The sequence below is a fragment of the Ambystoma mexicanum genome, chromosome 8 (genome assembly GCF_040938575.1).
Source record: "Ambystoma mexicanum isolate Mex_15411 chromosome 8, UKY_AmexF1_1, whole genome shotgun sequence".
NCBI lineage: Eukaryota > Metazoa > Chordata > Amphibia > Caudata > Ambystomatidae > Ambystoma > Ambystoma mexicanum.
The window spans coordinates 720,597,991-720,624,627 of record NC_090929.1 but is presented as its reverse complement, the minus strand read 5'-3'; the positions used below and the strand labels follow the sequence as shown (position 1 = coordinate 720,624,627).

Below are 26,637 nucleotides of genomic sequence, written 5' to 3'. Positions count from 1 at the left end.
CTTCCTTTTGAGGTAATATTTATGACTAAATACCTCACTGAGCTCCTGTCCATCTGAATGGTGCTGTTCTCTTTAGTTCCTCTTTCATGGCGCAGTAATAGACATGGTCAATATCTCTGATTTATCAATGTTTATTTTAAAGGATAGTTCCGGGACTTTTTTTTTTATTGTCCCTACGGGTCGGCCATGTGTTTGTAAGCATAAATCGGTAGATCGTAGGAAACTTTCCTATGGACCTTACCCGACTTTTCGCCCATTATCGCACTCGAAATCAGCCTCCATTTTGTGATAATCCTATCATTCCGCCGCATCGACCTGGCTCACCTGCCTTTGCGGCACTAAATCAAATCCCCCGCCCCTGACCCTGACATCAGCAGACGCGTACTGCCCATTTCAAGCACGTCTCGTGTCAACAATCGCTGCGCCTCAGCTATTGACGTGTTGCCATGGAAATGGCAGGACGCCTCTTTCCCCAATAAGTATAAACAGACCGTTTCACAACATACAGCAGCAGATTTTCGATTCCATTCCTCTCTCTGTGTTACTTTGAGTATTCTGTGACTCGTTTCAGTGCTCTGGTCAGCTACCTTCGCCGCTTGTAGCCCGTGTGAACACCTGTACCATCTCTGTAAATTATTTTACTATCTTTACCGCACAATGGCCACAATAATGCCGTATATGTACGAGCCCGAGTACACCGAGGAGGAACTACTGGAAAGGCAAGCACGCGAAAACGATGGGGATTCGGACGGCAGTTGGGAGGACCAGTCAACGGATGAAGAGCCTGGACCATGTCGCATGGACGGCGTCTCCACCTGGTGCACGTGCAATCGGTGCGAGCTAATGCCAACTGAGGAGGAGAACTGCTGCTGCCGTGAAAATTCCGGGTGCTTGGCCTACATTTCGGAAAGCGAGCAAAGTCTGCAGGAAGGCGAGCAAAGTCCGCAATGCATCACCGAGCTGCCAGAGTTCAGGGAAGCCTGCCTCTCACGGACAGTGTTGAGGATGATGATGGTGCTTATGCACGAACTTCGTGGCACTGTTCGTCCGCGTAATCCGAGTAACGAGTAAGTATACTCTGTTTGTGATGTCAGTGATGCCACCACTATTTCATGGTCGTCTCCCACATATAAAATTACATTTACATATCATTCGAACGCATGTAAATTGGTTCCATATAGTGCATTTTCTAGATATAATTTTTTTCTAAGAAAAATGACATGTGTTACCTGAATCGACATTGATAAGAAAGTTTGGTCAGTTTAATACAGTTTGCATCTTTTTTTTTCACAGGTGGTACAGGCTGGTGGCCTATCGTTGCTTCACTTGGTGGCTTCACGGGAGGCTCGGACACCGCGTTCGGAGAGTAATACCTGCCTGTGCGGTACTTGCCATTAGACAACATTTCCCCAGTGACAGTGGACAATACCGCGGATTTTCCCTCGATGTGCTGCAACCTCAACTTTACAATGTGTAATGTTTATTAGTTATGTTTAACTAAAATCTAAAATAAAGCCCAACATATATTTTAACAATGGTTGTTTTGATTTTTTAAATGAATCTAGTGTATATTCTCCTGGGAGGGTGAGGTATTTATAAACTCACCCCCCTGCCTTCCATGTAGTAGATCCTGCAGCCATCCTCTTACATTCAGTTAGATGGCCTCTCCTTGGTGAGGCCCTGCGGCAAACGGGTCTTGTCTGCACGACCACCGCCCCGATCCACCCCCCCCGCCCTATCAAAGGCAGTTCGCACCAGGGTACTTGCGCTGCTGGCAAGTGGAGCTGTCAGGGAGCGATAAAGGCCAAGAGGTGCCAAAGACCATGTACACTTCAAAGTGGTCTATAGAGCATGGGTTGTTGTTCCCATGTCTACCTCCAGACCCCGTGTCTCCTGCCAAGCATCCCCCCTCACGCTGGACGCCCCCCTGCAATCCACATAAGTGTGTCTCCATTCACGAGTCTTCCTGTGTCTTGTCTGCACGACCACCGCCCCGATCCACCCCCCCCGCCCTATCAAAGGCAGTTCGCACCAGGGTACCTGCGCTGCTGGCAAGTGGAGCTGTCAGGGAGCGATAAAGGCCAAGAGGTGCCAAAGACCATGTACACTTCAAAGTGGTCTATAGAGCATGGGTTGTTGTTCCCATGTCTACCTCCAGACCCCGTGTCTCCTGCCAAGCATCCCCCCTCACGCTGGACGCCCCCCTGCAATCCGCATAATGCCACGACATATACACGTCATTCATTCACAAACACACCCCTGTTTCGAATTCTTTATAACCCACTTCATATTTCTAATGAGAACTTCTTTGCGCTTTGCTAGTCAACCCGTGAAGGTGCTGGTTATCTGCTCTTCGTCTCTGTGAACTTCTCCGTGACCACTTTGAGCAAACTCGTCAGTTTGCAACCTGTGAACTGCTCCCTGTTCTACGGCAAGAAACTACTCTGATCCCTGCATCTAACTGTTTGTTCGTCAAGGTAAGTCCATGTACCATAATCATTTTGCGTCCAATTTTTTAATTTATATCTATTTGCTAGTAGTCATCAAATTGCATCCATGTTTTCTTTTCGTTCACGACAGTACATGCAAGGAACTGGTCACATGTTCTGAGTTTAGTCAAATTACTTTTTCTATTTTTTGAAAGTTATTGAAATACTTATCCGCATGTGAATAACGTGTATAGTTCCAAGAACCAAAACGGACCTTGCATTGAACCTTTTATGTGTCATTTAATGTTTTAACACATTGGTATTCATAGAGAATTGTTGATCTTTACTTTTCAGAACTTTCCATAATGCCTGCCTGTTCCATTGGCGGTTGCCCTTCGAAGACCCATAACAAATCTGAAGGTACTATAATGCATGTTTTCCCTAAGACAATAGATCAGATAAGAGAATGGGTCCGATATTGCGGATATCCAGCCTCTGAGCTAGAAAGTAGAGTCCTAGAAGTCTTTGCGGACAAGAGGGGTGATCGATACCGCATCTGCAGCAGGCACTTTAGCCCAGACATGTACTCCACATCATTGCTAATAAAGAAGAAAACACCGCGAGCGAGGCGAAAATTGCTCTCAACCGCTATTCCCACTCTATTCGTCCACATCCCTCCACTGGTGAGTCAAGTTTACGTATTTGTCTCTCGGCCTTGCGGTAGTGTGTAGCATTAGCTAACAATAATTTCCCCATTTATGTATCCACTCAATATGAAGGCGGAAGATTCTCCATCCGTGTCGTTATTGCAGTCATCAGCCACTTCAAGCGCCTATCGGGTAATCTTACTTAGCTATTCTGACACTGACTTGTTTTAGGCATGTAAATCAATAGTTTTAATTGATCGTGTAATTATTTTACCTAATGGTACACCACAGTACTCGTCCTCTAGTCTTTGTTTTCAGTTATAATTATTGTTATCCAAAATAATGCAAGTACTGTCTTTCAGGGAGATGCTGAGGAGTCCAACGCATTGACGACAACCGTAGATGTCACTCAGATGCTCGAGGTACGTTTCCGGACAGTTCCATCGATGGAGATCATCAGATCTTGCATTCTTGTAGCGTGATTGTTACACACAATGTTTCTTTCGTTTTTAGCCATTGGTATGTCCTTCTGTCGTCGCCCTCCTATGTGTCTTCTTTTTTCAATATTGTGTTCATTACTAATGAAAGTCCTATGTTTCAGGGAGTCGATGGAGCATTAGTCCAAGAAGAAGGGGGAGCATGCAGTTACGGGTCGGCGCAACAGCTTGCAGAAGTGTGCACCGCAGTTACAGCGTCCCTTGATGTTCTTATGCATTTCGAGGTATGGATACTGACAGATCAATCATGCGAGATCAAATGACGTGATTACATCCGCTATACTTCCTTCTTTATTAACGCAAGTACTATGTTTCAGGGAGCTGACGGAGCTTCTTCAACAAGAACATCACCCCTAGTAGTTGATGCAGATCTCTGGGTGGTGACACTTCCAACGATGGAGCAAATCGAATCATATTTAGATATCCATTATTTATTTTAGACAACTGATCATTTGTGCAGGTCTATTTAGATGAGCCGTTGACGCCTGCAGAAAGTTTATGTTCTTTTAAACAAAATAGAAAACCATACTAATGCAATTACTGTGTTTCAGGGAGTTGCTGAAGCGTCATCTTCAATAATATCATCAATGGAAGTCTATGCGGAGCCCGAGGTATGGATCTTGACAGTTCAATCTAACTAGATCAACAATGCGTGAACTATTGTCGTTTGAATGTTCTACACAATGCGTTCATTCGTGTTTTGCTATTGAGATGTACGTATGGGTATTGGTCCCCAAGTACATTTTGTGTTTTCAATATTATTATACATACTAATGAAAGTTCTATGTTTCAGGGAGTCGATGGAGCCTCAGTGAGTGATGGATGTGCTTATCATGAAAATATAGTCGTTGCAGCGCGAGAGGAAGTGGAGACATGCACACACGAGTCGGAGCAACAGCGTCCAGATGTTGAAGTTCGAGGCAAGAAAGTTTCAAAGAAAAGAAAGCAAAAGAAGGTTAGTGTCCTGGTCACTATATTATGTTGTCTTTCACTGTCAATAGTTCAATACTGTAAGTTGTGTTTAAACTGAACATCCCTTTTCTAATCTGTCCTCTAGTTGCGAGTGGGTGTAAGAACTAGATCTACACAGACAGTGAAGCGAACGAGAGATGTTGCTTGTCAAACCTTTTGGCAGGGACTTGAGACTGGAGATGCATCGTGCCAATGGGAAGAATATGAAGTGATTGACAACGGAGCTATACCACCACCAGCCATTGATAGTGAATGTCCTCCTGGTAGTTTGGATGCAGTCGGAGATCAATTCACAGAATCCACACCCGCAAAAAATAAGAGCGCGCGAAAGTTGAAGACATTGTTTTTTTCTCCCATCTCCGGACAAGGAACAGATGTTGCAATGGAAGAGAATGAAGTGGACGACAATGAAACACCATCAATATCACTCAGCATAGCGGAAGACGATATCAGAGATTGTACCTTTCATGCGAGTGACATGTCCTCAACGTTACAGGCCGAACCAGCTGGGATGCAGAGTGACAGTATAAGGAAAGAGGCCAAATTCATTGTATTCGATAGCTGTTTGATGGATATTATTATGATGATGAAATGTGGGCATTGGGTTGGTGGGGAAGTATGTGGGGAGCCATTGATTAATGTGACTCGTGCAATTCGAGGCACTAACCTTAAAATACATGCCACCTGTACACAATATCATCCGTTCGCATGGTCTGCACAACCCATGCTGGGGCAACTGCCAGCAGGCAATCTACTTTGTGCAGCGGCCGCACTTTTTAGTGGTTCAAGTTTTAAAAAGTTACAGTATTTCTTTCAGTTTGTGGGAATCCATTTCATTGCGAAAAGTCAGTTCTACAAATACCAAACCGATTATCTATTTCCAGCCATCAGCGAAGCTTGGAGAATGGAAAAAATGTCAATGGAAAGTACATTCGCGGGCAAACGCTTCAGGCTAGCCGGTGATGGACAGTGCGACAGCCCAGGATTTTCAGCCAAGTACTGCACCTACCACTTTCAGGACATGGAAAGTAAGAAAATTGTGAGTTCGGTGGTCGTGCAGGTGTCACAAAGTACATCCTCAGTGGCCATGGAGAAAGTTGGCTTTGTAGCATCATTGCAAGAACTACAATCGCGGGGAATGGTGATCGACCTGATAGCCACGGACAGACACGTTTCAATTGCCAAGACAATGAGAGAAGAGTACAAAAATATAAATCACCAATTTGACGTATGGCATCTTGCAAAAACAATCAATAAAAAATTGTCGGCTGCAGGAAAAAAAAAAGATATGCAAGGTATTTCACAGTGGTCCAAGTCAATCAGCAACCATCTTTGGTAGAGCTCAAAAACATGTGAAGGGTCGTTGGAAATTCTACTGGAAAAATGGCGGTCAGTAATGTTGCACTGTAGCAACGTACATCGATGGTCGACAAATGAGCATTTCCACAAATGTGAACATGGCCATTTGTCCACAGAGGAGGCACGGAAGAAGAAGTGGTTGATTCCTTCATCACCCACTCACAAGGCCATTGAAAAGATTGTATTTGATAAAACTATAACAAGAGATTTGAGGGGACTCACGGAATTCTGCCACACAGGAGATTTGGAGGTGTTCCACAATATGTGCCTAAAGTACAGGCCCAAAAGATTGCATTTTGGCATGGAAGGCATGATAAATCGGACTCTTCTAGCGGTCTTGGCACATAACCATAATGTTGGCCGTCAACAAAGTAGGACGACCGGAACTTTAGGGATGCTTCGCTACAATAAGGCCTTCACTAAAAGAAGTAAACAATGGGTGATCAAACCAGTGTTTGAGGATATGCAATATGAGTTTATTGAGAGACTTATCGTAGATGTCCTCGATAGGCACATACATGGAGTGGTGAACGAACCTATGCAGGGGACAACTGCATTGCCACCCAACATTGCCTCTGTTCCATGTCCACCTAAAGCAGAGCTCATTGAGAAATACACATCACGGTTTAAATGATTGTAATTTGATTGTCTGTTCTCTCGAGTCTCCTCATGTTGCAGGCCCATTGCAATTAAACCAAACAGTAATATAAATCATTTTTACAAAAATTATAGAATGTTTCCGTATTACAAACACATGGCCGACCCATAGGGACAATAAAAAAAAAGGCACGCAGACAAGATGCCCTTACACTAACTGCAGCTAACTAGAAATGTGTGCTCGCTCAAAGTGAAGGTCAGCTGCTTTGATGTTTTGCTCGGGTGGCGGAACGGCCCACGACCCAATATAAGGTTCTATTGTGATTTGACCTTGACAGGCCGGGACCATCCTGAAAGACTAAGAAAGATAATGAATAAAATTTCAGAAACGAAACGATGAGCCACGTTCATTAGAAGAAGTAACGTCGGCAAAGAAGGAGTGGTGTTTCGGGTCTGCCCTACACAGAGACACAATGGAAAATGCAAATATAATGTAAGTAACTTTTGATGAGTTTATACCGCAATTTCATTACTATACAGTGGCTTTAAAGACGGGTTCAGTTGTACTTGTTCGTTCTATGTGGCATATTGTTTTCTACCGCGCACTATCTTGAGGAGAAACATCTGCTTTTACTGAAGCACCTCAAAACCTTCCTCTTTGCTTCTGCTTTCTCTCTCCCTCTCCCCTGCTACAACTGGTCCACTGTCTGCGACCTCGGTCCTGGGCCCTTCCACTCTCCACCTGCACTGCCTCCCTGTCAACCCCTGCACTGGGGGACTGTCTCAGTATCCTACAGCCCCCCCTTCCCAGCACTTGTTCTGCACTTATCTTGCACTTGCCACCAGCTGGCCCTATTTATTTATTATTTTATGCTACTTACCTTGTACTCCACTCCCCCCCCTCCCTGCCTCGCCACGCCTTTAAACACTTGTGTACACCAAGTAGCGCTGTCCTCGCTATGATTTTAATAAGGATCTGATGGTGAGACTAATTTCATTTTTTATGTTTTTAGGTACATCATTCACTACTGTCTGTGTCACGAGTACCAGACACCGGCGGACGGCTTCTACAGCCGCCAGTTGCTTCTCCGCGTGAACAACGTTACCACCCTGACCATTTTATGGGACGATCGCCAAGTACAAGTATGCCCTTACGCGGTACTAACGGTTAGATGCAACATACCTACCGTTGTGGTGGCCTAGTGCCTCGTTGTTGGAACAGCCATGCGATTATCAGTGCGACCGAAGAGCTTATTTTTATCGTAAACCAACACCCTGTGTACTGCACACGAACATCGCTTCCCTCAAGACGAACTAATTTGGATCGAGAGCAAAGAAAAATGCAAATCGCTGAATATTCTCTAAACATTTGATGTCCAATAAACGTACTTTGCCAAATGTACAATCTTGTCGTTTGCTTTTAAACCACGGTTTCACATTCCGAATTGTGGCGCTGTATTGTGAGATGCTCTAAGACCCTGTGTACAGCAAAGGACCATCGCGTTCCTCAATACGAACTTTTTGGAACATGAGCAAATAAAAATGCAAATCGCTGAATATTCTCTAAACATTTGATGTCAAATAAATGTACTTTACCACATTTACAATCTTGCGGTTTGATTTCAAAGTACAGTTTCATATTCCGAATTGTGGTGCGCTGTATTGTGAGCTGATCTGTGTTGATTTCCGGGGTCTGTGTGGAGTCGCGTAGAAGACGCCTGGGCGCGTTTGCCTACGCAGCTCAGTCACGTCACGGATAGAGGCGGGGAATATGAATGTTTTGATAAAGTCTGTTTCAGGGGCGGGGGATTTGATTTAGTGCCGCAAAGGCAGGTGAGCCAGGTCGATGCGGCGGAATGATAGGATTATCACAAAATGGAGGCTGATTTCGAGTGCGATAATGGGCGAAAAGTCGGGTAAGGTCCATAGGAAAGTTTCCTACGATCTACCGATTTATGCTTACAAACACATGGCCGACCCGTAGGGACAATAAAAAAAAAGTCCCGGAACTATCCTTTAAGTCCGGAAAGAGCCCCAAAATGACTTATCTCTGGCATGGCTGCCGCCACTGACTCACTTTTGAGTTGGTCAACGAAAGAATTGTGTTATTGGCGAAAAGTGTAATGTTGTTCCCTTCCTCCCACTTTTCTCCATTGACATCTTTATTGCCCCTAATCCTTTCCGCAAATGGGTCCATAACCAGCGTAAAAAGTAGTGATGAGATGGGGAATCCCTACTGGGTTCCCCTTTGGAGCTGTTTAGGGTCCATTAGCCTTCCATTTATATTCACCCCTGCTGTTGGATTATTATAATTTACCATTATCAGGTTTACCATCTTGGGACCAAGCCCTATCAAATGCTTTTTCGGTGTCAAACATTTGCAGAAGAGAATGGACCCCTACGTTAGCCCTTTCTACTAGAAGTTGAATTCTTCTTATGTTGTCACTGGTCGACCTACAGACTTATCTGGATGAATCCATCCGCTGAATAAAGGTTTCTAATCTTGTGGTGATTATTCTAGTGTACAATTTAATGATTTAATGTGTAGATTGAGCAGGGATATAGGCCTATATGAGGTGCATCTGGACAGTTCCTTCACGCCCTTCAGTATAAGAGTTATACTAGCTTCCATCACAGATCTTGCCAGCTGTCCACCCTCCCTAAACAAGTAAAATAATCCCAGTAAGTGATCCCCCTATAAAGGGGGCCATAGTTTTATAGAAGGTGTCCGACAACCGGTCCAGACCCGGACCGTTTCATGTATTTAACCCTGTTATCGTCTCTAGCACCTCTTTCCTTTCAGTAGGGAGCTCTAACCACTTTCTGTTCCCCTCTGATAGTTTGGGCAGTGTTATCAACAGATTTTGGAATAAGGCCCAGGAGGCTTTTCTTTTATGATCTTCATCCTCACGTTCTATTCCATTTTCAGTGCATATCTTTTGTATGACTGCTTTATTTTCCTTGAATTATATCATATTCTCTAAGAGTCTATCCGCCTTGCCAGCTTTTTTGTAGATCCTAAACAGGAATTTTACAGCCTTGTCTACTCTTAGTGTGTTGAATAATCTCCTTCTAGACATCGTTTTTTTGTATGTGCGCCTTGGTTGCCTATTTTTATACTCTTTTTCCATTGTTTCGATCTCGATAATGAGGTCACTCTCTGGCTTTAGTAATATATGTTTTAACGTTGTTGCTCAGGCTATTTAGGCCACCCCCCGCCCCACACTACAGCATTCAGAGTGTTCCAATGAGTTTCCAGTGACGTTTCATGTGGTCAGTTTGACTTTAAAAGGTTATGTATGATATCTTTCAGGTTTTATTTTACCATACTAACATTTAATAGAGCTTTTTTTGGTCCGCTCTACACTTCATTTTCTCATCCTCTCCCAGTAACATTGTCAGTACCACTGGTGAATGATCTGATAAGGTGCTGACCTTTATGTGAACCCCCTTAACCTCCCAAGGCATGGGGCAGAGGTCAGAATGCAGTTGGGAGAAGAACTTATGTGCGTATGAGTAGTGGGTATAGTTCCTATTTCCTGGGTGCAGATGTCGCCAAGAGTCGCTTAGGCTTGTTTCCTCTAGTTCCCTTTTCAGTTTCGTTGTGACCTCTCTGACCATCATTGTTTTAGTTTGAGTGGATCTATCCTTCCGGCATCCATAACCAAACTGAGATCTCCACCACATAGCGGTCACCCTCGTTTTTTTCAGAAATTCCTCCTGCCTTGTGATGGGACAGTGAACAGTCACCCCATTTACCTTGAACATGCCTTTAGTTACTAGATACCTTCCCTCTAGTGTAGTCCTGAAAGGTAAATTTCAGTCACCTGTGAAACAGTAAAGCTGCCCCCGCCCTTTTGCTCCTATTACTTCAGTGTGGCTGTGGGGTGTATAGTTTAGTCGCAGTCTCAATGGATCCCTGAAATCAGATGGATTTCTTGTGAAGCCACTAGCTCAGCCTCCCCTGTCTTAACTTCCCTATAGAGCCGGGCTCTCTAATTCATGCAATTAAACCCTTTGATGTTGCCAGGCCAAATACGTAGCTTTACATTGTCCGGGCTTGGGTTCATCTTATCCTCAATTCTTGATGTCTCCCATTTCCAATACCTTCACATGCAGCCTAGTACCCTCCTTTCAGCATCCTGAGTTTCTGTTTCCATGGTTTTTGAAACTTTTCCCTTCCACTCACCCCCAAGTCCACTCAACCCCGCCAAATAGTTTTTTATTCCCCAACCTTTACGACAGCTGCTCCCTCATCCACCCCTCTTGGTTTAACACAACTATTTTGGAACCAAACGCGCCCCTGACATTTCTTGAGAGCCCAATCCCTTTTCCTTAAAGTCTGTGAGAAATCTGAAGGCATTCTCCCATGTAGAGCCCAGGAATCCCTTACCCAGGTGGCCAGGACATGGCCATCGCTGTTGGATCCAGTTCCTGGGGGCGGACCAGTGGGGGAGGATCACCTGGGTGAGGGAGACCGGAGTTATGCTTGGGAGAAATCCAAGGTGAGACATGGTACTGTACTGAGGGGGAAGTAGAGGACGAGATCCCTGAGGCCGTCGTAGGTTACAATACAGCTGCCTCTTCCCCTCCCATTAAATCCCTCCTACCCATATCCCATAAACCCCTGTACAAAACCCATCCTCTAAGATCTCTAACCCACTTGCATCTCATCCAAACAACCCTGGACATTCTTTTCCACATTCCTCTAGTTATTTTGTCCCGAACACTCAATCTACTAGGACAGAACACTACTATTCCCACAATCCCCTATGTTCTGTTCTCCATCCTGGTCATTCTTGCCCATTTCACAAACCTTCCCTATCCCGTCCCGTAGGATATTCGGACAATATAACCCCTCCCCCTTCCAAACGAAGACTTTAATTCCCAATAACACCTTATCCTCATCCTGCCATGCAGAATATGCAGAAACTCTACCTCTCCCCTTTTCCGACACCAACACTTTTCCCCTGATGCAGAAAACAGCAGATTTGTAATAAGACTGTTTACCCGATATGTCCTGGAACGAGGGTCAGGAAAATTCAAGCAATTGACTTAAATGACACACACCTGACGGCCCTTCCTTTCCCCCACAGGGATAAAAGGTGGAGCAAGAGAGACAGTACGAGCAAGGCGAGCACGGCAGACAGCACGATGGCACAGCTAAACAGGCACGTCAGTTCAAGAGAAGGAGAAAGGCAGTGGGAATTGAGAGGGTGTCCAGGAGAGAAGCGACCTTGCCCAATTTCGTCCCAGGCCTGCAGAACCTTTGTGTAAGAGGACATAAGACCACGAACAATAGCACAAGTGTCTTGCAGCAGATGTCAACTATACACAGGGAAAGCCTATGCCGATAAGCAGGAGCGCGGGAAGCACTTGCGTTTGTGATACCGGCCTTGACTCCAGTGAAGCCGAGGAAAGCCAAGCGGTTTATCACAGCTGGTGAGACAAGGTCTGTGGTGGACAAAAGACGCAAAGTGGCAAAATGAACTAAGCTCAAAAGAACTATAAAAGTGTTGAAGGGAGACTAGCTGCTGAGGGAACCAGCACCACGTGGGTGCTAATTCGAGAGGCTCTGGTCGATCCACATCTGAGCAAAACTACAAGTAACAGAAGGTCATAGGGGAGAGACCAAAAGAGGTGAAAGTGGTCAGACAGGAGGTCTAGTAAAATCCCTGTACGGTCGAAAGCCTTTGGTCTACGAACCTGAGAAAGCAAGGGAAGTGAATCCTGCAAACCATTATGAATGTGAAGTTGGTGAACCCAACAGAGGGATGTTGATGAGAAGGGGGCAAGTCTAATGTCCCAAGGAACGGTGTGTTGACAAACGTGAACCCGACGAGGGATGACCACTATGAACTGTTTCAAAAGACATTAACATTTGAGAAGGGTCCGACCCTGACTGAGGGAGATCCAGGGGTGATGCGATCACCCAAAGTTCATGGTAAAGAGACCAATAGTCGAAAAGGGTCTGAGCCCGACCGAAGGAGATCCAGGATTGAAGCCATCACCCAGGTACTGGCAGTCAAGAGGGGTCCGAGCCCTACCGAGGGAGATCCAGGGATAAAGCTATCATATCAAGTTCATAGAGAAGAGAACTGAAATGTAAATTGAGGAATATAAGTGAAGGGTCAGCACCTAGAAGAGGGGGACCCAGGGGTGAAACCATTACCGTATATGAACTGTGGTTAACAAATTGAGAAGGATCAGCGCCCAGAAGAGCGTGACCGAGGGGTGAACCATTATCACCCTAGCAAACTTTCATTGGTCAAATAAACTTTTGTTTTAGTTATATTGAACACATCAGGCCCTAGAAGGCAAGAGACTTTCAAAGGAAACGAGACTTGGCCATCGACAGTCCTGAGAGCTGCCTTTGGGACTATTGTCTTGTGCTGGAGAAGCCCGAAACTGTACTGTGCTCCAAGATCCCTCATTACCCCGTGCTTAAAACGTGTGGAAGGGAGACGCAAGCTACTGCATCCTGACATATTGTTTAAGAACACTTCTTTCTTTTACAGAAAACTATCCCAAGCCCTTTTTGCATTAGTTGTAAGATTTGGCAATAGGTTTCTTAGTATAGGCCCTTTTTATTTGACACAACTCCACCAGGACTGCCTTATTTTTCATTCAATGGTCGACGTTTGTTCGCATCTTAGATTTAGGTTTAGATTAGGAATTTTTCCATCCTGCATACAGTGTAAAAAACACCCTTGAACTGTGATCACTTGTGCCTGTCCTACTTGTTGCCACTAAGAGTTCCTTACAAGTCCCTATGCTGCTTTTACAGTACTATTTCGGCTGAGTTGCCTCTATCCCATTCACTATGCCTCTAGGCCACCTAACTGACCAGACCACCCCCCACACCTCCTGTAGGGGTAATACCCCGTCCACTCTGAGTCTCTCCCCTTTGAGCCTTCCTGATTAACCTGTAAGATGCCCTCCCCTCCACTGGGGCCAGTTCTCACTGTTCAGTCCCTGCGTTAATGGAGCATCATTTGTATTTTGTTGAGCTGCCGCTCCTTGCATGAAGCTGTTTCTATTTTATGTTTTTTGGTCCCCTGAGTCCTCCAATCGAACTAAGGGAGTCACTCAAAAACAAAATTCTTGTGTGGCTAAACCGTAAAGTGGGCCCTATGCGTGTTAGATCTCAGGACTTAAAAGTCCTTTGCAGACTACAGATTTGTAATGATGCACCGAAGATAACACTGACTGTATTCTCATTGGATGTGGGTCCAGCATCTTGCCTGCATTCATAAACAGACTCACTAATGTTCAGGACATGTTCCACACCTACAAAAATAAGAATTGTTTTGAACTAAGGCTCCTTATTTTTGTATACTTTTGTGTACGCCTTCAGGTTGGTCCTGGTGTATGTATGTTACCTATTTAGGAAAATTCCAGATCCCAGGTTTTTAGGCAGCCTAGGTTTTGAGTGTTTTTGTCTTGTTTGTTACTCATATGTTTTATGTTAAGCGCCCCGATGCCTGCATGCTTTTGGCGCTATATGAGCACACAGACCTGTTTTATGGTCTGTGAGTTCTGTTAAAACCTCTCCTCCCTGCCCTTCCTCTCTCTTCATGACTGCCTCTCCAATCCGGGGTTTCCTCCTGCTTCCCCGGATTCTTTATCAGCACACTTACTTCTTGATCCTGCTGTATCGCCTCTCCAACCCCCAATCTCGTCCCCCCACTGCATCTCTCTTCCTTCTTCTCTATCTAGATGTGGTGGTGACTTTTACACCTCATCCCCATGCGCTCCTCTCCACCGGGCCTACTGCCAACTTCACTGTGGTGATATAGCTGGGGTAGCGTCTTTCCCTCACAGAAGCACCTAGTGGCCCTGCTCACCCTTTCGTCCTGAGAGCCTGCACCATCTCTCTTCACTTTCTGAGGCTGGGTAATGCTATGATGCTCTGCCAGATAGTGAAGCCAGGCCCAAGGTGAGCAAGACAGGGGGAGAGGAACTACAGGCCAGTTTTTTTCACTCCCTCCACTCCACTTCTTCAAATTACTGGGCTGTCCGCATTAGTTTCTTCACCCGTTTCGCAATTGTCAGGCACCTTCTTGGGGTCAGGCCACCGTGGCTCTTATTCTTCCCCCCTGACTCTCTCTGGCCGCAGCCCTGCCGTCTCCTTTTTCACCAGGCTTTCAGCCATTATATATATGTATGTGTTGAGTTGGAGGCTGGGAGGGTGAGGGATGGGGGTGTTGACTGGGTGGTGCATGGAGGACTCCCATTTCAGAAATAATAAAATAAACTGGTAGAACAGATGACGATCAAAACTGCATGAACAAAGTGCACACTAATAATAGGCTATGAAAACAAACATGGACAATCCACATAACAGATACCCATGAAAATTCTTGCTTTGATCCACTCTTAGGATACTGGGAGCCACGCTTGGTCCTGGAGAAGGAGTTAGTGGCCTAGACATGTCAGACCACATGCAGGTCGACACTGATGTGTCCAGGTGTGCCACCGCTCCCTGCAGGCCCTCTTCAGGTGGTGGTTCCACACCTGACTGTTGTTCTTCCGCGTCGATGTTTGTTGTGCCCTCTCCAGGCATATCCTTTTCTATTCCCACTAAGTGTTCCTTTCTCATTAGACGTTTGAAGAAGCTTGAATCTTGGGTGCTCCTGTGTGTACCATAAATGGCTCTGACCATAGATCCTTTCAGATCAGACATGTGGTTCATGAGTTAGTCTAATTGTGGTGGGGGTCTTCTATTCTTAACCAACACCCGATATCCCACCTGAACCACAGATATGAGTAATCTTCTGCAGATGTTATCTCAAGTGCTGAGTGTCTGTCGTCTATCTTGCAGTGCTTCATCGTCAGTCGTGGGGAAATCCCTGACTGGCCAGTAGAGATGCTTACAGCCATCATAACATCAGCGCCTCCACAGGGGGCACTCCTGTGGAAAAATGTGTATTGGAGCAGTATTCTAGAAGAAACTGATATAATGTCCTCTGAATTTATTGACCCTGCCCTTGCGCTACTCAAAATGCATTGTTTAAGCTGCGTATAAAATGCTCTACATCCCCTTTAGACATTGACCAGAGCGGGATTTGTGTTGAATTTTCAGACTTGCCAGGTAATCTTGAAATTCTGTTCCGTGAAATGAATGGTGGGTGGGCATTGTGCGTTTTTATTTCTTCTGATGGCCTGTGTGCCGTGATGATTTGTTTGAGTGATGGAATTTCTTCAGTCTCTGCAGTAGATCTGATAAACTCCACCTCAGGTCATTGAGTCCACTGATCAACCACTACAATGATGTGTTGGTTTTTGAACCCAAGTCCAAGCTCAGATGTGTCCACAGGTTTTCACTCTGAGCCATGGATTGGATGAGTGTATGAAGCTGTGCTGGTGATGAGGCCTGACAAAACATGCCAGCTTATATCATTTTTACTATTCGATCTTCCAGAGGAGCAAAAAACTATCTTTTGTTGAGGCGTGGACTTGGCTGTACCTTGGTGCCCTTGATGTGCCAGGGTTAACACTCTTGGTATGAGGGCAGATGGAATGACAATGCTTCTAGGTAAATTGTTTTAGTACCCGCGTATGTGTACATTTACACGTTAATGGGATCATCTGACACGCCTTCATAGTTGACTGAATTGGGTTTGTGCCCTTACATTTACTGATTCTCTGTTGTCTGTTGGAACAGAGGTGTCTACACTTTGAAAATGTACTGTGCATTGGGATGTCTTAATCTCTTCAGTCCTGCTTCAAAGATATTGGGGATGAAAACAACCTTGCTTTCTTCCTCGGGGTCATCCTCTTTTGGATCATCAAGTGATGTTTCTGCCTGCACTACATTTGCTCCCCCAAGTGTTGGGCAGGATCTTCTTTCTATAGGTTGTTGATGAAATTCAGAGCTGCACACCTTTGCAAAATGATTGGTCTTCCCACAAGTCCCATGGTCCCAAGTCCCACAAGTCTCACTATTTGCAGGACAGCTTCCCTTAAGAGGCAGTATGCCTTCAGAGAAAGTGTTCGGGGCCACAGTGGAACGTTCTGGCCGTACAAACCCCCCACTGGTTTCGGCATGTGGCTTAATTACTGTACACACTTCTTCAGGGTCACATTAAAACGTTTTGTTCTGACCTCTGGCAGTTCATAAGCCTTTCTCACCTCCGAGATATTTATTAAAGATATTTCTGGTTCTTGCAGGATTTGCTGAATCGGCTTGACTGAGAAACACCTTTGGATGACTTGAGCACTTATTTCATCTTCCTCATTGAGGAGGGTGCATGAGCTCACCAATTGCCATAGACAAGCATGAAAAGCATCCAGGTTCTCTTCTTCTGTCTTCTAAGTGTCTCTCAGTAGAAACTGTTCCTAATCTGCAGTGCCCATGAGACAAACAGTTTTGTAGTGCTAACATGGCGGCTTGATAGGAACCATCCATGGGAGAGTGTTTTGAAAATCCTTTGTACCTCAGGCCCATCCACATACAGTAGGGTTAAACACTTGGTCGTATTGTCATCCCATACATTACAAATCTTTCTACTCACAGATTCCATATCAGGCCTAGGCTAGATGATGCTTCCTCACATCAAGTTCTGCCATTGGGACAATACTGCCTGGCAGGAGTGGACTTCCTTGGTGCCAGCCTCACATAATCTGCCATAGTGAGAGACTGGCAGGACAGGTCTGTAGATAGTGTGTACAGGTTTAAAACATCCTTGCCATTTTTATGTATTGATGCCCTCTACTTATGGTACAGGTTTTACCCCTCTCAATCACAATGCCTTTGTGAATGCTTTCCAGGGGAACGCACCATATTAGGTTATCAGATATATTAATTGTGTTTGTTTTCTTGGGTCACTGTGCTATGTAAGGCACCTGGAATAGGGCACACAGGCACTCCAGGTTGGACTCGGGGAACTTATTGTGATACTGGTGAAAGTGTCAGTATCCCTTTCAAGGTCCTCGCTCACCAGCCGGAGCAACAGAAGCCGAGTGCGGCATGCAGCACAGCCCCGGCTTTCATACCGAGCACTCTAGCTCCATGAAGTGAACTGTCTTCAGCAGAGATCCAAAGTCCTCATTATGCAGGCACCGCCCGTGTATGTTACCATCTGTTGAAGTCCTCAACAGCCCCCAGCCTTTGGTGAGGACACATGCATGTGCAATTTTGCCACAAGAAATACACAGACAGGGTGTAGTGGTGTGGAACATGAAATGCCCCGATTTAGGCGTAGTCCACAGTATGTATACAGCATGCGTGGTGACATTGCCATGCCACCACACTTCACACCCACATCACGTGATTACCATCATAACACTGCTGTGCACTGCTGTTTAAACAGAGCGGCTACCTGTAAAAGTGTATTCAACAGGTATTTTGAATCCGCTGGCTAGTGTATGAGCGGGGCGCAGGGCGCAGTATTATTTTCTCTTCTATTCACTACCTTTAGATCAACTTTAGGACACATCTATTAAAATGTATTTTATAAAGTACTGTGTTTTATGTAGATGTATGTCACTTTGTTATATCACTATGTGGTTATACTGCATAGAGTCACCACCGCAGTATTTTCAAAGGGCTGAATCCTTGTCCGAGGCATTGTGCCCCTTCCCAGGGAAACAAAGCTTTAGCCTGCTGGGAAGAATAGCATGAACAAGGGTTAAGCATACGGGAAAGAAAGAGTTTTGCAGACACAGTGAGGAAGCTAGGCAGTGCTAAATGGTTGTATTTGTATGGATGCATGCACGTACCCTATGTATGGGCAATCTTCTAGAGGCAGGAAGCTGTGGTAGAATCCCATCTGCTGAGGGCAGGACAGCCCAAGCTTGATTTTAATTGAACAACATAATGCCTGTAGTTCTGTTCCTGAAAGGAAGGTCTACTAATCAGACCCCCCACTTTCATAAATGTTCCATGGCAGAATTATAGTGCACACGTGTGCCCTGTAGCAGTGTGGGGCTGAAAATGCAGTTCAGCTACTCCTCATCCTAGTACTCCTGTAGAGCAGGAGTCCTTTTATCACAGTGACACACAAGAGTATGTATTGAGTGAATGTAGGCCCTGGGCTTTCAACAGAGTTTGGAGTATTGTAAGAAAGAGATGGTGTAGTGCTGGGTGCATGTGGGGCTTGAGAGTGTGCTTGTGCAATCCTGGAAGAGACCAAGGCTTACAATCCGTACCCACCCACAGGGTCATCTCCAAAAATCATTCTGTGGCTACCAGTTGAACTCAGAAGGCAGCCTAATTCAAGAGCAGGATGTGTGAGAGGTGAATCGTGTCGGTAACAAAAGGCAAGGGAGTGGGATGGTCATGGGCATAGCAGGAATACAAGTGTTTCAGAGGCTGATAAATAACAGAACAGAAAAAAACGATAAAGAACAGGTTGATAAGGATGGAGAAGAGGTAATGCTTTTAGTTTCCTTGTAGCCTAGGCATAGTTATTTTGTACACTGTCATGTTATGCTCTGTTGAGTTTGGTGGTGCATTACTATGCAGCGTTACACTCAGTGGTGGAGTCAGGGTGGGGCAGGGAGAGTGGGCACTCCCAAGGCTTCCCCCTGGTTTCCAGTGTGCCCCCCCCCAGAGCCTCCCACTGGTGCCCTATTACCCGCTCCCCGGCATCAAACGTTGCCTCCGCCACTGCGCCCGAGTAGGACCAAAACTTTACTCAAGATCAAAAAGGAGTTGGAGATAATAGGTGCAAAGGCTTCCCAGCCAACCTCCAGGTAGGCCGTAGGGGCAATAGAAACTCAGGAGGCAACAGCAAGGGCTATTATGAAGGGCCTGGGAAGCCAGGGGTGATATTTCTGGGCTGGTTTGTATTATACGGTAGATGCAGTGTGGGTATGATATGATAGGTTATTTATAATTCGCTTAATACCCAGAGGTTTCTAAGCGCGGACCCGGGGATCGAACCTGTGTTGCCCCATGTCGTCTTGCTTCCAAGGCGAGCACGTTGCCCCCCTGAGCTATCCTTTCGAGACACCTGCCAAGGTGGTTTGACAACTAGTCTGTGAAGTCTGGGCTGTATATTACTCAGCAGAGTGGGCTCCTGGGAGGGAGAGTGACAGCTTCGCAAGTGGTTGATTGGGGGAATGTGGTTACTTATTTTTGTTGTGAGTCTCTTCTCTCCATTTCACTCCTCATTTAAGGTTCTTCAGGACCTTGGAATTCATGATTTTCACCATCATTAGGAATTTCGTTATTGAGGAGATTCTCTGATAACAAAATGGAAGTCTCACCTTGGGGTTTTGCTCTTGGTGGGGAATAATTGTACGGATTAGATGCTCTGGATGTGATTGGCTTTTGATGTGACCTCTACTACGTCGATGCATGTGGGTTTCATTGACGTGTTAATTTATTTGTCTTTCCTTACATAGGGAAGTTTCGATAAGAAATATTTTCCAAAAAATAATGCACGTATGTATTTGTCAATAGTGGTTATTCATATTTTTTCGTACAATGCAACATAGTCAATTACTTAGGAAAGCCCAGGCTTGATTCATGATGTTTTTTGACAAAACAATGGGCTAAGACACCCAAGATATTTTTTCATGGTTTCCTTGGCACTGGATGACGCGGGCCATTTTCTGCTGAGATTTGCGCCCATTTTTGATGTTGATGACATCACAGCATTTGTTACACGTGACATCATCGTGGGACGGCAATACAATGCTGATCCAAAGATGGCAGTGCTCACAGACACCAGCAGAGCACCGCCATCCCAGCACTGAGCTCCCTACTTCCCTAATAAGGCAAGACTGCACCAGGCACATTAAACACTAGGCTAATTTAAAAGTCACTGCCTATGCTTTAACAGGTCACTCTAGTACCTGCAGCCATTCTCCCTCTAGGAGGATATGTATACAAGCAACTGACACCATTTTCAAGAAAAAGCTTCACACTTTCAAGACTCTAAGGATTTATCCAGGTACACACAATTGACATGCACTTAGCCTGTAGGTCACAACTCAGTACTTGAGATACTATGCTAATGGAAGCTTTAACTCCATTCTATCACTACTGTTCCCACAGGCCCACTATTATGCAGTGTCCATAGGACCTAACCTCTACCACGCTGTGCATGAGACTTCTCAAGGTACCTAGTCCACCTTATTTTTTCACAAATCTTATTTTATTGTCAATGTTTGCGACCAGCAGGGCACCTACCCAGCTAGTTTACCCTTGGACTACTAGCTGTCTCAACACTATTGACCACAATGGATGCCCAACCACTATGGAACACATCCTTGCAACTAGACAAAGGCATTTAACACCAATGCACACTGTGTACACTGCCAGAGAGGCCTGCTCCCACGCATATTTATAAAGAATGAACATTCACAGTTACTATTACTATTCCTAACTTGGTTGGTGGGACGATTGCTTGGTCCCCACAGCACTCCCATTTATTATCAAATTTCAAATGAAACTAAACGCTCCCCAACACTCCTCTTCACTCTTTTCTTCTTTCCTCATCTACTTCTACTCTTACAGGATCATTTATAATGTGGGCAGTGGCCCACTGTATATGTAAACCAGGACTTATTGTAAGGAATAACAACCAACTAATCTAACAACATAATGACAATGGGATACAAACGCATGTTACTAATGCAGGAACAAGTTTACCAAGTGATCAACATCTGATTAACCAAGGTTGCTAACATCCGAATAGTGTGTATTAACTATATCAGGATATTCAGATAACTAATGGAATGTTATACGTAATGTCACTAACACACAATTGCCTGTGATTTGGAACAGGGTATTTCGTTTCTATTGTTGTATAAATACTGCTACGTCTTGACAGAGCCCACACCGGGGTTAAACATTAGCATGTGCCACCCTTTGGTTAATGTTTGCTTAGGAAGTTTTAGACTTAACCTATGACGACCTAGGATTGTACCTAAGGACCATGCGTTTTTTTCTAAATTAAGAATACAAAATCTATTTGTTCATATACGTTTCATTTGATTACAATTTGCCATGGCGCAGAACTATACCTAACTCTCACTCCAATTTTTACTCTTTGACTGATTAGGGGGCTATCAGTCGTAGTTCGGTTCTTGCAGCTGGCACACATATGACACTTCTATAATGAACTAATACACCCGAACATCGTAGAGGGGTGCACAGACATACCATTAACCATACCCATTGAACTTATTTGTCATAATACCTTGTTTTGAGCAATATGCCCTCAAGCACAAAATATGGTGTTTTTTACACGCTCATATTGATTCCAGCACTTAATAACCTACATCAAGGCAAGGTGGAAGCAACTCGACTTCCTTGTTCCTCTCAGACTACTTACCAAGGCAGGTTTGCCCGTCCGGACCCAGCACCGTCCCAGCACTGCACAAGCAATCTGTGGTCCCCAAACACGCTCCGTGACAATCCATCATGTCGCAAATGTCATAGAAATCTGAAAATGGAGAGCAACCAACATCGTCACCTGAAGAAGCATGGGAAGCATGGGAAGCATCAAGCTCACATGGGAACATGGGCACACTGCAGTTTGTTTTATCAAATAAAAATAAACATTTAAAATAAACACTTTGGGCCTCCTTACCATTTCCATGGGCAAAACCACCATTTTTGATTACCGCTAGGGCCACTCGTTTCACGTCAAATGCACCACATTACTAATAACAGGGTGGCAGTGTTAGTCCCTATTGTCGACTCCAATAGGCCTCCATTGGGGGTCGAGCTAAATTCTCCAGTTTTCTGAAGAAAAAAAAACCCAGTCTAGTGCTAGAAGCTTTCCCACCAGCTCCCCGTCCTTCCCACCAAATCCTGGAATGTGGTGGGGCAGTAAAAGTGGCAGTTAATCTGTTCCCACCGCTCTTCCTCCCACAGTGCCACACTGGTAAATGAGGTACCTCTGCACATCAATGGGGATGAAGCGAAACATTGGAGAGGCCATCTTCATGTATCACTCACACCAATTACTTTTAAATCTTTCCATTCAAGAAAATAGTATTCTAATTAACCTATTTTACATTTTCATTCTTTACACTTAAATGAGTCATTCTGTCTATAGTCATGATTTTATATCTCTCAGAGGGATGCTCCAAGCCTTTTGTCTTTGGGCACTACGCCCCTTGGATTCCAACCCCACTCCTTCAAACACAATGCAGGGCATTTTGCTTGTTTTTGATTGGTGCATTTCAACCAATCAGACAAGCCAAAAGAAGGGCACCTTCCATAAGGAGAACAGTTTTAGAACCAACAAAGCCTTGATTTTAATACCTAGATGAGTGCTTTGGTTTCAATATTTTAGTTGCACGTTAAATAGGATGTATGAGTTATAATATCGTGTTTAATTTGGTTTTTGGATTTAATTGAACGCTGATTGTTACAAAATATAAATGTGGATTTAATTCAGTCTAAAGATAAGTATTTATTTTAGATTTTATGATACAGATCGATCTGTTGTGTGCTCTTTTACGAGATGTGTTCTGCCCCCAAAATAAAGTTTTCTGATATGAAATGATAGGCCAAAATGAAAAACGATTCAGCCAAGTTAATGTTAAAAGTTTCTCTCCCCAATACCCATCATGTTGGAGGTAAATCCTCCAGTTTTCCCCAAAAAATCGGTCTAATTACCAATTGGTAATTATGCAAAAATGTGGCAGTTCAGGAAAAATTGTGGTAATTCTGTTACCGCCACAAAAAGCGTCGGTAACAGAACTATTGTCCCTTTTTTACCACAATGCCAAACTCCGAATGTGCCCCCAGATGTCTAAATGAGGACACAAACTAAACCACTGTTACCTAAAGTTGGAAGGAAGGCATGGGAAGGTAGAAATATACAGCCAGAGGGGAGACTTCTCAAGTTTCTGAATATAATAACACAGTAAAATAAAGGCGGTTCACAAAAGAAATGTTTGAAATCATGAAGCACATAGTCAAAGAAGTGTATACATTAGTTGTTAGCAAAGGCTACATGCAACAGATGTTGTTTCGGCATGTCTTAAACAAGCTTAGAGTGGACACGAACAAATGTTTTATGGTAAATCATTTCACAATTTTGGGGCCAATAGTTGGAAAGGAAGAAACGTAGAAAGTGCACAAGGGGGTCGAATTGTGGATAACAGAAATTAAGCAGAAGATCATAATTGTCTGGGTGGTTGGTACAGTTTAATTAAATCAGATAGGTTTAAGGGGTCTATAGGCCTCATTACGGTTTTGGTGATATCCTGTCAGTAAATCTGGTGGGATGCCACCAAAACAGTAATACCGTTTCCTCCACTTGGAATACTGTAATTGCTGGCATATTCCAAGTGGCAGAAACCCTGGTAAATCCCCATTCCATGTAGTCCCATAGCACTCCCTTGAGGGGATTGCCAGAATTACCGGCACTGAAATGACCGGTGCAGTAATTCCAGCATTGCCTGGAGGTAAATCAGTGCCCCAAACAGCAAAAGGATTTGGCATTGGTGAAGAAAATCTACAGTATCGTTCAGGCATGGATGGCCAATCATGGCCTCTGCCTGAACGATGATAAAACAGAGCTCATCATCCTGGGCACTGCATCTCACCTTACCAAACTCAGCCCTGACTACTCATCGTTCATCATCGACGGGAACACTATTAAAGTCGCCAAAGAAGTAAAAACCCTAGATTTTTACTTAGACTCAACCCTAACATTCACCAAACAGGTAAACACCCTGACCTCGTCTACAGCATACACATGTGAATTAATAAGAGCTGGGAAACAATTCCTATCATCTAAGAGCTGCCTGATCCTAGCTAGAGCCCTTATTTTTATCACAAGTTGATTATTGAAATGCCTTGTACATCGGGGCTAATAAATACATTATCAATAACATACAGATACTCCAAAATAATGCACTTAGAGCGGCCCTTAGCATTCCAAGAAAAGAGCATATATCTGAAATAAGAAGGAAACACAAATGGTGATCTCCACAGAAAAAAATCAGCCTAAAAACTGCCTCCCTCATCCATAAATGCCTAAACAATAAGGCCCATCGCTACCTAATAGAAAGATTCTGCAGAAAGACTTCAATCAGACCCACAAGACTAGCCAATTCCAACAGTCTTCAAGTGCCACACTTCAAACTATCCACTATTGGAGGTTCTAGCTTCCCAGTCAGATCGGCACAACTGTGGAATTCCCTACCTCCCACACTAAGAATGGACCAAACTTTCACCAAATTCAGGCAGAATCTGATCAAATGGCTCAGAGAAGGATAAGTAACTCCCTGCATGCCTTACTAAGTTATCTTCCACATGCATATATACATGTTTGTACTACAGTCATGGTATATATCCAGTATGTATGTTATCTATGATTTGCTGTTGTCATTTGCATGTCCACTTGACCTGTTCTGATCCTCAACTACTGTAACTAATAGGTAAACCTTGTTTAATGTGTTCCTCAACCTCTGTAACCAAGCTGTACGCCTTCTTACCGTCTGCGCCCTGATACCCTCGGGTCTGGGGCACACAATAAATAAATAAACAAACAACTTGTGTTTTGCTGGTGTGGTAAAAGTGCCAGTGCAGGTTATCAGCACTTTTATCGCACCAGCAAAACTATAATGAGGCCCTCTGAAAACACTTGAATATGACACATAAATAATGAAACTGAACTCTTAAGTGAATAGGGTGCTGCTGCAGGCGTTCCAAATAATGGGGAATATGATCCACATAGCTTAATTTAATGAGAATCTGAACTGCAGAATGTCGGATTGTAGGGGAAGAATAGAATATTTATACAACATAAAGAAAACAACAGTAAGTAGCCAAGACTATATCAAAGACTCAAGTAATAGCTTGGTGGATGAAAACATCAGCAGATATCAGATCATACTGATGTTAAAAAGTTGAAATCTACAAGTGTGAGTAACCAATAAAACTTGATCCTGAAAAAAAGGGAAGGATAAAAAAAATACATTTCTAGCTGAGATACTAGGAAATAAATGAAGAAGTGGGAATAGAATAGAACAGGCAGTAACAACCAAAGATGCTGCTGGGAAAAATAAGATCTCAGTTTTCGTAGGATTTAATTATGAGTAATTAGATGCCATTCATGATTCAATAGCTGTTAAGCGTTTTGTAGGTTGTTGGTGTACTGTAGGGTATCTGAGAGATTAGAAAATGACCATACTAGCAAAGTATCATCTATATAGAAATGAGTTTGAAAAACAAAAGCTGAAATTAGAGAAGCAAGAGTAGTGGTGCAGAGCGAGAATAGAATAGGACACAGTACAGGGCCCTGGGGAAAACCAAATGGGTTTGAATCAACCTTTCACATAGAACCAAGCCAGAATAAATCAAAAAGATACATTTTGAAGGTAAGATGTAAACCATGATAATACGGCACCAGAGATACTGAGAGAAGACAAGGAACAAATAAGTGTAGGGTTATCAACGGTATAAAATGTGCCCGATAGATTAAGCAAAACAATAATGGAAGATTTTTTTATAATGACGACTAGAATTAGAAACTGCTAGAAGAGTAGTTCCTGTTGAATGACTGGGGCATACGCCTGATTGAAGAGAAGAGGGAAGATTATGGAGATTTAAAAATGAACTCAATTTGGAATGAACAATTCTTTAGAGTCATTTCGTAAGGAAAGGCAACTAGGATATTGGACAGTGGTTACTAGGATTAGATGTGTCTAGTTTTGATTTCAATAGTAAAGGTGTAGAGGAGGAAACAAGTACCCCCACCTCAACCACCTCACCTGTATTACCTATATGTTGGTAGCCAGGATGTCAGACACGTGCGGTACCAGTGAAAATACTGATACCTAAGAGAATCCTGGAAGCAAGGTGAAGCAAGGTTCCCATTGAGGAAACCATAGCTGCATACAAGAAAATCGCTGTTTGAATGAAATCCCAGAAAAAGCAGAGCAAATGAATGGACAGACGAATGTTAACGTCACACAGAGCAGAGTTGACGTGACTAGAACAGATGCATAGACTAGAGAATGCAGATATTCTATAAGGCATCAAGAAAGTATCAAGGATAAGTGACATCTTGGAATCAAGGTGAAGAAGCTTATGCCATAAAACGGATGAAGAAATCCAGTTAGTTTACATGTGTACAGATGCAAAAGAAATGCAAGCAGATGAAGTATTCTTAAGGCTGGCTTTATAGTGAATAGATTGCGGCATGCACCATTATA

At 44.0% G+C, this 26,637-nt stretch overlaps 1 protein-coding gene across 2 annotated transcripts in view; it reads right to left on the bottom strand.

The window, feature by feature from the left end:
* Window positions 1-26,637, bottom strand: part of OIT3 (oncoprotein induced transcript 3) — a 652,664-nt gene that overhangs the window by 410,522 nt on the left and 215,505 nt on the right. For both annotated transcript variants that reach the window (XM_069612178.1, XM_069612179.1), the window contains exon 3: window positions 21,792-21,902. In XM_069612178.1, coding sequence (XP_069468279.1) covers window positions 21,792-21,902 — 111 coding nt within the window. The remainder of the gene's footprint in view (window positions 1-21,791; window positions 21,903-26,637) is intronic.